General features: G+C 32.3%; 1 protein-coding gene across 2 annotated transcripts in view; it reads left to right on the top strand.

Annotated features, from left to right (window-relative positions):
- LOC127731247 (serine/threonine-protein kinase Nek10-like) overlaps positions 1 to 12,804 on the top strand; it is a 53,816-nt gene that overhangs the window by 31,556 nt on the left and 9,456 nt on the right. For both annotated transcript variants that reach the window (XM_052240271.1, XM_052240270.1), the window contains 7 exons: positions 1,070 to 1,429; positions 1,835 to 2,008; positions 2,278 to 2,419; positions 9,507 to 9,628; positions 11,698 to 11,800; positions 12,325 to 12,403; positions 12,654 to 12,783. In XM_052240271.1, the coding sequence (XP_052096231.1) occupies positions 1,070 to 1,429; positions 1,835 to 2,008; positions 2,278 to 2,419; positions 9,507 to 9,628; positions 11,698 to 11,800; positions 12,325 to 12,403; positions 12,654 to 12,783 (1,110 nt within the window). The remainder of the gene's footprint in view (positions 1 to 1,069; positions 1,430 to 1,834; positions 2,009 to 2,277; positions 2,420 to 9,506; positions 9,629 to 11,697; positions 11,801 to 12,324; positions 12,404 to 12,653; positions 12,784 to 12,804) is intronic.

The raw sequence follows: 12,804 nt of genomic DNA, 5'->3' as shown, positions 1-12,804 counted from the left end.
GTTAAAATATAATGTAAGTTTTATATTTGTCAGGGAAATACATTGTGTGCTGTGTTCATAAAACCACAAATCATCTTTCCAAAAGAGGGAGAGAGAGAGACATCATTCAGTTATCATGGTTATATGCACAAATTATTTTGAGATAGAGAGAAAGAGAGATCATTCATTTATATACACAGAGAGAGAGTTACATCATTCAGTAATATGCAGAGAGAGAGAGAGAGAGAGAGAGACAAATCACAAATGAAAGTTAACTACCTGAAATGTTGTAATACATTTCTCGCTTTATATACATGCGTTATTCAGTTCTCTCCACTGCTTGAGTTGGGACTTGGGAGGTCAGATGTTATAAGTTTTCTCATAACAGGAGATCACACTTATTCAAATCAACCTTACAGAAAGTGGCTTTTTTTTTTTAAAACTTGCAGTGGTTTTACTATAGATAGATGTGTGCTCATCCTCTCAAGAGTTGATAAGATTATTTTTTTGCTGCAATTTGTTATGCCATTTGTATCGTATTTGTTTCATTATAGTAAAAAGTTATTTCCAAGAGTTTATTGCTGTTAAAACTTGGCCAGCTCACTCGAAAACTGAATAAAGTCACAAGAATTTTGTGAGTAAAAGGTCAAATTTACAAGTCAATAATCCCCATAAGAATAACCTTAATAAAGCTTGTTTTGGCTCACTTGATCTATTTTAGTCTACAATGTTGGAGTATATCCATTGTTGAAGATGCAAATAGACCTAGGTGAGCAAAAAAGACTTTTTAGAGCCTATGGCTACTTTGAATATGGACTTTGTAAGAGAAATAAAGTAGAAAATGCAAAAAACTATACTTTTTCTCTGAAATTCTTAATTTATTTTGATGCCAGGTCGTCAATAATGTCTTGAACATACACCTCATGTAAGAGGAGGGAAATTTGCAGACTTATTTCACATTTGAAACTATGAGCATTTAATTAACTGTGAAATTAGGGTATTTCTTTGCAACCCATGTAATAATGACATTTATTTACAGTCCTAAGTAACCATGGTAACAGTATGAAATAATAATGCCATTTATTTACAGTCAGAAGAGTTGATGGAGATACAGTATTCATTAAAATCTGCCAGTTGTGCAGCGTTAATGGAACTAGTCTTGAATGATGCTAACGGTCAACATATAATACTGGCTAACGGCTTATACTACCTTGGACTGCTTATTCTTCCACCGTGTAAACAATGTGTTGGAAAAGAGAGAAAATGGGCCAAAAATCTTCAGAGAAATGCATTCCGAGCATTGAGATTCACATTCAGTATGGAGAGGAATAGACGTTTGTTTAAAAGACTTTTCCCTCCTGATTTATTTGATATGTTTATAAGTGTTGGACATTATATAAAAGATCTGTCAGCTTATAAATCTCTGGTAGAGAAAATCAACAGTTATCGGGTAAGTTTCTCCCTTTTTTTACAGTTTATATGTAACATGTTAAACTTAGTGATATGCACTACATCAAAGACCTGTTAACTGTTTTGTAGAAAATCATTAATCCAGTAAGCTGTTACCCTTTTTCCTTATTTTCTGTCCTTTTGTAAATAAATATATATGAGCTATACAAAACTGGTTTTCTGGGTAATGTTAAGTTTGTTGAAAACATCATGAATTTTTCTGTGATGTAAACTTGTTATGAATATGATTGAAATATTTGTCATTGGACATTAAGAAAACCACAATCTTTTCTAAAATGAAAGTTTTGAATTTAGTGTAAAACAAACTTTATTTTTTAACAGGATGCCTTCTGTATTATAGAATATTACAAGATATAATTTACCAACAAGATAAATTCTGTTTCAGGCTGACATTGTTGAAGATATAAAGACAAATATAATGGAAACGAACCATAATAGGACACCAAATCGCTACATTGGGGATTATGCTGTGTTTGAACTGTTGGGGTCAGGAGCATTTGGTTCTGTGTTCAAAGTAAAAAAACAAGCGGCAGGGCAACAGTTCTTAGCTTTAAAAGAGGTAAATCATTTCTCCTCAATATGTATAAACACAAAGAAATTATTTATATCTGGCTAGATGGCAACAGTTCTTAGCTTTAAAAGATGTTAAACATTTCTTCTCAATATGTATTACACAAAGAAATTATTTATATCTGACTGCAGGGCAACAGTTATTAACTGTAAAAGAGGTGAAATATTTCTTGCCAATATGTACATACACAATGTAATTAGTTGCACTTGAAATTTGACTTTAAGATGTTTAATATCTATTACATCTGTATATTATAGATCAATATTGACAATCCATCATTTGGTAAGAACAGTCTAGAGAGAGACCAAAGTGTTGGTGAAATTATGAATGAAATAGCTATCATTAAAGAGCAGATGAAACATCCTAATGTGGTCAGGTTCCTCAAGACCTTTGTGGAGAGTAAGTTATGTAGCTATCTAATTACCAAAGGCTAAAAAATCACACAATACATGTCTAAAGATAAGCATACAGTCCTCAACAAGAAAAAAATGTAACATTTATGTGTCAACAAATAGTCTTTAACAAGATCTACAGGCGACTATTTTGTCATCAAACAAAATATAACATCTACAGGTCACCGAAACATTCTAAAACGCTTCATCTACAGGTCACCAAAAACATTCTAAAACGCTTCATCTACAGGTCATCTAAAACATTCTAAAACGCTTCATCTACAGGTCATCTAAAACATTCTAAAACTCCATCTACAGGTCATCAAAAACATTCTAAAACTCTTCATCTACAGGTCATCAAAAACATTCTAAAACGCTTTATCTACAGGTCACCAAAACATTCTAAAACGCTTCATCTACAGGTCATCTAAAACATTCTAAAACTCTTCATCTACAGGTCATCAAAAACATTCTAAAACTCTTCATCTACAGGTCATCAAAAACATTCTAAAACTCTTCATCTACAGGTCATCAAAACATTCTAAAACGCTTCATCTACAGGTTATCAAAAACATTCTAAAACGCTTCATCTACAGTTCATCAAAAACATTCTAAAACGCTTCTTCTACAGGTCATCAAAAAACATTCTAAAACTCTTCATCTACAGGTCATCAAAAAACATTCTAAAACGCTTCATCTACAGTTCGTCAAAAACATTCTAAAACGCTTCTTCTACAGGTCATCAAAAAACATTCTAAAACTCTTCATCTACAGGTCATCAAAAACAGTCTAAAACGCTTCATCTACAGGTCATCAAAAACATTCTAAAACGCTTCATCTACAGGTCACCAAAAACATTCTAAAATTCTTCATCTACAGGTCATCAAAAAACATTCTAAAACTCTTCTTCTACAGGTCATCAAAAACATTCTAAAACTCTTCATCTACAGGTCATCAAAAAACATTCTAAAACTCTTCATCTACAGGTCATCTAAAACATTTTAAAACTCTTCATCTACAGGTCATCAAAAACATTCCAAAACTCTTCATGTACAGGTCATCAAAAACATTCTAAAACATTTCATCTACAGGTCATCAAAAACATTCTAAAATGCTTCATCTAAAGGTCATCAAAAACATTCTAAAACTCTTCATCTACAGGTCATCTAAAACATTCTAAAACTCTTCATCTACAGGTCATCAAAAACATTCTAAAACTCTTCATCTACAGGTCATCAAAAACTTTCTAAAACGCTTCGTCTACAGGTCATCAAAAACATTCTAAAATGCTTCATCTACAGGTCATCAAAAACGTTCTAAAACTCTTCATCTACAGGTCATCAAAAACATTCTAAAACGCTTCGTCTACAGGTCATCAAAAACATTCTAAAATGCTTCATCTACAGGTCATCAAAAACGTTCTAAAACTCTTCATCTACAGGTCATCAAAAACATTCTAAAACTCTTCATCTACAGGTCATCAAAAACATTCTAAAACGCTTCGTCTACAGGTCATCAAATAACATTCTAAAACTCTTCATCTACAGGTCATCAAAAACATTCTAAAACTCTTCATCTACAGGTCAGCAAAAACCATTCTAAAACTCTTCATCTACAGGTCATCAAACAAAATATAACATCTACAGGTCACCGAAACATTCTAAAATGCTTCATCTACATGTCATCTAAAACATTCTAAAACTCTTCATCTACAGGTCATCAAAAACATTCTAAAACTTCATCTACAGGTCATCAAAAACATTGTAAAACGCTTCATCTACAGGTCATCAAAAACATTCTAAAATGCTTCATCTACAGGTCATCAATAAATATTCTAAAACTCTTCATCTACAGGTCATTAAAAACATTCTAAAACTCTTCATCTACAGGTCACCAAAAACATTCTAAAACGCTTCATCTACAGGTCATCTAAAACATTCTAAAACTCTTCATCTACAGGTCATCAAAAACATTCTAAAACTCTTCATCTACAGGTCATCAAAAACATTCTAAAACGCTTCATCTACAGTCATCAAAAACATTCTAAAATGCTTCATCTACAGGTCATCAATAAACATTCTAAAACTCTTCATCTACAGGTCATCAAAAACATTCTAAAACTCTTCATCTACAGGTCATCAAAAACATTCTAAAACGCTTCGTCTACAGGTCATCAAATAACATTCTAAAACTCTTCATCTACAGGTCATCAAAAACATTCTAAAACTCTTCATCTACAGGTCATCAAAAACCATTCTAAAACTCTTCATCTACAGGTCATCAAAACATTCTAAAACGCTTCATCTACAGGTTATCAAAAACATTCTAAAACGCTTCATCTACAGTTCATCAAAAACATTCTAAAACGCTTCTTCTACAGGTCATCAAAAAACATTCTAAAACTCTTCATCTACAGGTCATCAAAAAACATTCTAAAACGCTTCATCTACAGTTCGTCAAAAACATTCTAAAACGCTTCTTCTACAGGTCATCAAAAAACATTCTAAAACTCTTCATCTACAGGTCATCAATAAATATTCTAAAACTCTTCATCTACAGGTCATCAAAAAACATTCTAAAACTCTTCATCTACAGGTCATCAAAAACAGTCTAAAACGCTTCATCTACAGGTCATCAAAAACATTCTAAAACGCTTCATCTACAGGTCACCAAAAACATTCTAAAATTCTTCATCTACAGGTCATCAAAAAACATTCTAAAACTCTTCTTCTACAGGTCATCAAAAACATTCTAAAACTCTTCATCTACAGGTCATCAAAAAACATTCTAAAACTCTTCATCTACAGGTCATCTAAAACATTCTAAAACTCTTCATCTACAGGTCATCAAAAACATTCCAAAACTCTTCATGTACAGGTCATCAAAAACATTCTAAAACATTTCATCTACAGGTCATCAAAAACATTCTAAAATGCTTCATCTAAAGGTCATCAAAAACATTCTAAAACTCTTCATCTACAGGTCATCTAAAACATTCTAAAACTCTTCATCTTCAGGTCATCAAAAACAGTCTAAAACTCTTCATCTACAGGTCATCAAAAACATTCTAAAACTCTTCATCTACAGGTCATCAAAAACATTCTACAACAAAATCTACAGGTCACCAAAAACATTCTAAAATTCTTCATCTACAGGTCATCTAAAACATTCTAAAACTCTTCATCTTCAGGTCATCAAAAACAGTCTAAAACTCTTCATCTACAGGTCATCAAAAACATTCTAAAACTCTTCATCTTCAGGTCATCAAAAACATTCTAAAACTCTTCATCTACAGGTCATCAAAAACATTCCAAAACTCTTCATGTACAGGTCATCAAAAACATTCTAAAACATTTCATCTACAGGTCATCAAAAACATTCTAAAATGCTTCATCTAAAGGTCATCAAAAACATTCTAAAACTCTTCATCTACAGGTCATCTAAAACATTCTAAAACTCTTCATCTTCAGGTCATCAAAAACAGTCTAAAACTCTTCATCTACAGGTCATCAAAAACATTCTAAAACTCTTCATCTACAGGTCATCAAAAACATTCTAAAACGCTTCGTCTACAGGTCATCAAATAACATTCTAAAACTCTTCATCTACAGGTCATCAAAAACATTCTAAAACTCTTCATCTACAGGTCAGCAAAAACCATTCTAAAACTCTTCATCTACAGGTCATCAAACAAAATATAACATCTACAGGTCACCGAAACATTCTAAAATGCTTCATCTACATGTCATCTAAAACATTCTAAAACTCTTCATCTACAGGTCATCAAAAACATTCTAAAACTTCATCTACAGGTCATCAAAAACATTGTAAAACGCTTCATCTACAGGTCATCAAAAACATTCTAAAATGCTTCATCTACAGGTCATCAATAAATATTCTAAAACTCTTCATCTACAGGTCATCTAAAACATTCTAAAACTCTTCATCTTCAGGTCATCAAAAACAGTCTAAAACTCTTCATCTACAGGTCATCAAAAACAGTCTAAAACGCTTCATCTACAGGTCATCAAAAACATTCTAAAACGCTTCATCTACAGGTCACCAAAAACATTCTAAAATTCTTCATCTACAGGTCATCTAAAACATTCTAAAACTCTTCATCTTCAGGTCATCAAAAACAGTCTAAAACTCTTCATCTACAGGTCATCAAAAACATTCTAAAACTCTTCATCTTCAGGTCATCAAAAACATTCTAAAACTCTTCATCTACAGGTCATCAAAAACATTCCAAAACTCTTCATGTACAGGTCATCAAAAACATTCTAAAACATTTCATCTACAGGTCATCAAAAACATTCTAAAATGCTTCATCTAAAGGTCATCAAAAACATTCTAAAACTCTTCATCTACAGGTCATCTAAAACATTCTAAAACTCTTCATCTTCAGGTCATCAAAAACAGTCTAAAACTCTTCATCTACAGGTCATCAAAAACATTCTAAAACTCTTCATCTACAGGTCATCAAAAACATTCTAAAACGCTTCGTCTACAGGTCATCAAATAACATTCTAAAACTCTTCATCTACAGGTCATCAAAAACATTCTAAAACTCTTCATCTACAGGTCAGCAAAAACCATTCTAAAACTCTTCATCTACAGGTCATCAAACAAAATATAACATCTACAGGTCACCGAAACATTCTAAAATGCTTCATCTACATGTCATCTAAAACATTCTAAAACTCTTCATCTACAGGTCATCAAAAACATTCTAAAACTTCATCTACAGGTCATCAAAAACATTGTAAAACGCTTCATCTACAGGTCATCAAAAACATTCTAAAATGCTTCATCTACAGGTCATCAATAAATATTCTAAAACTCTTCATCTACAGGTCATTAAAAACATTCTAAAACTCTTCATCTACAGGTCACCAAAAACATTCTAAAACGCTTCATCTACAGGTCATCTAAAACATTCTAAAACTCTTCATCTACAGGTCATCAAAAACATTCTAAAACTCTTCATCTACAGGTCATCAAAAACATTCTAAAACGCTTCATCTACAGTCATCAAAAACATTCTAAAATGCTTCATCTACAGGTCATCAATAAACATTCTAAAACTCTTCATCTACAGGTCATCAAAAACATTCTAAAACTCTTCATCTACAGGTCATCAAAAACATTCTAAAACGCTTCGTCTACAGGTCATCAAATAACATTCTAAAACTCTTCATCTACAGGTCATCAAAAACATTCTAAAACTCTTCATCTACAGGTCATCAAAAACCATTCTAAAACTCTTCATCTACAGGTCATCAAAACATTCTAAAACGCTTCATCTACAGGTTATCAAAAACATTCTAAAACGCTTCATCTACAGTTCATCAAAAACATTCTAAAACGCTTCTTCTACAGGTCATCAAAAAACATTCTAAAACTCTTCATCTACAGGTCATCAAAAAACATTCTAAAACGCTTCATCTACAGTTCGTCAAAAACATTCTAAAACGCTTCTTCTACAGGTCATCAAAAAACATTCTAAAACTCTTCATCTACAGGTCATCAATAAATATTCTAAAACTCTTCATCTACAGGTCATCAAAAAACATTCTAAAACTCTTCATCTACAGGTCATCAAAAACAGTCTAAAACGCTTCATCTACAGGTCATCAAAAACATTCTAAAACGCTTCATCTACAGGTCACCAAAAACATTCTAAAATTCTTCATCTACAGGTCATCAAAAAACATTCTAAAACTCTTCTTCTACAGGTCATCAAAAACATTCTAAAACTCTTCATCTACAGGTCATCAAAAAACATTCTAAAACTCTTCATCTACAGGTCATCTAAAACATTCTAAAACTCTTCATCTACAGGTCATCAAAAACATTCCAAAACTCTTCATGTACAGGTCATCAAAAACATTCTAAAACATTTCATCTACAGGTCATCAAAAACATTCTAAAATGCTTCATCTAAAGGTCATCAAAAACATTCTAAAACTCTTCATCTACAGGTCATCTAAAACATTCTAAAACTCTTCATCTTCAGGTCATCAAAAACAGTCTAAAACTCTTCATCTACAGGTCATCAAAAACATTCTAAAACTCTTCATCTACAGGTCATCAAAAACATTCTACAACAAAATCTACATGTCACCAAATACTCTTAACCAACATCTACATGTCACCAAATACTCTTAACCAACATCTACATGTCACCAAATACTCTTAACCAACATCTACATGTCACCAAATACTCTTAACCAACATCTACATGTCACCAAATACTCTTAACCAACATCTACATGTCACCAAATACTTTTAAACAACATTTACAGGTCACCAAATACTTTTAAACAACATCTTCAGGTCACCAAATACTGTTAAACAACATGTACTGGTCACAACATCTACAGGTTACCAAATACTCTTAAACAACATCTTCAGGTCAGCAAATACATTTTAACAACATTTACAGGTCACCAAATACTTTTAAACATCTTCGAATTCAGGTCACCAAATACTCTTAAACAACTTCTACATGTCACCAAATACTCTTAAACAACATTAACAGGTCACCAAATACTCTAAAACAATATCTACAGGTCACCAAATACTCTTAAACAACATCTTTAGGTCACCAAATACTCTTGAACAGCATCTACAGGCCACCAAATACTTTCAAAGAACATCTACAGGTCACCAAACTTTCTTTACTTTCTTAAACAAAATCTGCTGGTCACCAAACTTTCTTAACTTTCTTAAACAACAATAAAATTTAGTGACCTACAGAGACCAAATTTTATATATTCACTATGTTACACTTATCTGATAGGTTTACATAAATGGATATCTTGGTATTTGGTCATATCTCGCTCAAGCGCTTAGCTGATCTTTTAAAGATCATCTACATTTATATCAGTTAAGCGCTAACAGGTAGATAAAATAAAAAACCAGTGGGCAACAGGCACCTTGTTTTGAACCTTATGAACTATAATTAGCTTTACAAAATAACATTGGACACTGGTCAAACAGCAAAATAGTGTAAAGGTAAAATTTGAAAATTGAAAAGAATTATCATTTACATTAGCTTTCAATACTAAATTAATTACCTATCTTTTCAGGTCAGAAGTTATACATTGTAATGGAGTTGATAGATGGTGTTCCATTAGAGGAACACCTTAACAATTTGAAGGATAAGAATGAACTTTTTGCTGAAGATAGAATTTGGAAGATACTAATGCAGGTTGGTATAGTGTCATTATCTTATGAGAATATACTCATAAAATCTGTCAATGTATGGTAATAAAAAATACTATTGTTACTTAATCACACGCTTTTAGAGTGTAATACACATGCTTTTTTTCATCATTAAAGTCACAGTGTGAACAAGCTACAATGTATTTATCTGCAATTTTTCATAATTTCTTACGTTCTTGTAAACTGTTACAATACAGCTTTTTGGTTTTTAGTTGTTCAAAATACTTCTGTTTTTCCATCAATCATCAATTAATGTCAAGATTTAATAAATGGTTTCCACTACAAAGTTTAACATGGTTTTGGGAAATTGACAGTGGTTGGAAGAGGCTTTTTCTGAACCTGTAGCCTCAGCTAAAGATTATCGTGAATAAAACAAGTTATCCATGTTAAATAATGTGTTGAGCACTTTTTATTAGCTCACCTGGCCCAAAGGGCCAAGTGAGCTTTTCTCATCACTTGGCATCGGTCGTCCCGTGTCCGTCGTCCGTCATCCGTAAACTTTTACAAAAATCTTCTCCTCTGAAACTACTGGGCCAAATTTAACCAAACTTGGCCACAATCATCCTTAGGGTATCTAGTTTAAGAAATGTGTCCGGTGACCCGGCCAACCAACCAAGATGGCCGCCATGGCTAAAAATAGAACATAGGGGTAAAATGTAGATTTTGGCTTATATCTCTGAAACCTAAGCATTGAGAGCAAATCTGACGGGGTTAAAATGTTTATCAGGTCAAGATCTATCTGCCCTGGAATTTTCAGATGAATCGGACAACCTGTTGTTAGGTTGCTGCCCCTGAATTAGTAATTTTAAGGAAATTTTGCCGTATTTGGTTATTATCTTGAATATTATTATAGATAGAGATAAACTGTAAACAGCAATAATGTTCAGCAAAGTAAGTTCTACAAATAAGTCAACATGACCAAAATGGTCAGTTGACCCCTTAAGGAGTTAATGCCCTTTTATAGTCAATTTTTAACAATTTTTCGTAAATTTTTGTTATCTTTTACAAAAATCTTCTCCTCTGAAACTACTAAGATGAATTTAACCAAAGTTGTAAACAATCATCAATAGGGTATGTAGTTTAAAAATTGTGTCTGATGACCCCGCCCGCAAACCAAGATGGCCGACATGGCTAATAATAGTACATAGGGTAAAATGCAGTTTTTGGCTCATATATCTAAACCCAAAGCATTTCGAGCAAATCTTTCAAAACAAAATTGTTCATTAGGTCAAGATCTATCTGCCCTTAAATTTTCAGACCATTCAGGCAACCCGTTGATGGGTTGCTGCCCCTGAATTGGTAATTTTAAGAAAATTTTGCAGCTTTTGGTTATTATTTTGAATATTATTATAGATAGAGATAAACTGTAAACAGCAATAATGTACAGCAAAGTAAGACCTACAAATAAGTCAACATGACCAAAATGGTCAATTGACCCCTTAAGGAGTTATTGCCCTTTATAATCAATTTTTAACAATTTTCATAAATTTTGTAAATTTTTACAAAATAATTTCCACTGAAACTACTGGGCCAAGTTCATTATAGATAGAGATAATTGTAAGCATCAAGAATGTTCAGTAAAATAAGATCTACAAACACATCACCATCACCAAAACACAATTTTGTCATGAATCCATCTGTGTCCTTTGTTTATATGTTAATATGCACATAGACCAAGGTGAGCGACACAGGCTCTTTAGAGCCTCTAGTTTACAATTATATCAATGTATTGCCAAAAGTGATAAACAGACATTCAAAACTCAAAACATCTTTAAACTTGGTTTTGTTTACAATCCAGCAAAGTCCATGCCATCCTTCCTGCCCTTGTCCAAACCATAGACCTCAATGAGAGAACTATCAGCATTTTATCACTCTTAAAAATTTGTTGCAGAAAAAATTTTCCCTGATCATTTACTATCATAAAAATGTAACCAATCTTGTAGTTGTCATAGGTTTTAGAATTGTGCAAACAGATAACTGGAATTAAGTAGTTAACTGATCTTGTTCTTCTTTATTCTCAATGGTTTATAATTTGTTCTTCTCTTGAACTTTCAGATGGTGCTTGCACTGAGATACCTGCACAAAGAAAAAGGAATTTTACACAGGGATTTGGCTCCAAAAAATATCATGTTAGGTGAAAATGACAAAGTTACAATTAGTAAGTTATTTAAAAGAAGTCTTGGCTCACAAAAAGATCCCTTTGGTAATACTTTATTTGATTAGTATTAAGTTATCTTTGTTCCAAAGGCAAAAGTTTGAAAGATGAAATATTTTAAAAACATTCTGCTCGTATCTAAATGAATTTCCAACTGGACAAAGGGAAGCAACTCAATGTATAATATGATCTGAAATGGGTTAGTCTTGCAATGAAATTTTAGTATTTGGTTGATTTAGGCTTGAATTACCACTGGATCAGTTAGACAGATATACAATAACACTACACTAAAAGCAGTATCAAGGTTTTCTGCTGTCTAATGAATTTACTTGTCACAATATTCATTACAATCAAAAATTGTAATACAATTGCAGTACAGTAACTAACTCTTGACTGATTAAATCTTCTTCTGTAATTATTTATTTTCTTTACTTTAATAACATTTTGTATGAGTGTGTAAGTAAGTCAATGCAGAGTTTTTTTTTAAATACAACATTACTATTTAAATGATACATTGTGTATTTCAGCTGACTTTGGATTGGCCAAACAGAAAAGGAGTGATTGTAGTAAAATGACTTCAGTAGTTGGTACTATTGTATATTGGTGGTAAGTACAAGTTATTTAGGGTAAAGTTAGATAGGAAGAGAATTATTGTAATAAATGGGGTTTGGCCAATGATTTTTTTTTCAATAAGTAGAGACAATTTGTTGAGGTTATATGCCACATAGTGTGGTGACTGCAGTCATAAAATATTATAAGAAGTTCTTTTTAAGGAATCTATTTAGAAATCTGTTGGAATTTCTGTGTTTTTACATGAAGTATTCATTCAATGTAAAGCATGAAGTTTTCTTTTCAGCCCAGAAATAGTGCAGAACCAACCTTATGGAGAGAAGGCTGATGTTTGGGCTCTAGGATGCATTCTGTATCAGATGTGTATGTTAAAGCCTCCATTCTACAGTGATAACATGTTGTCATTAGTTACTAAGGTTAGTGTACATGTTGTCATG

The sequence above is a fragment of the Mytilus californianus genome, unplaced genomic scaffold (genome assembly GCF_021869535.1).
Source record: "Mytilus californianus isolate M0D057914Y unplaced genomic scaffold, xbMytCali1.0.p SCAF_2, whole genome shotgun sequence".
NCBI lineage: Eukaryota > Metazoa > Mollusca > Bivalvia > Mytilida > Mytilidae > Mytilus > Mytilus californianus.
Note: the sequence above shows the minus strand (reverse complement) of the source record. Positions and strands in the feature narration are given on the sequence as shown.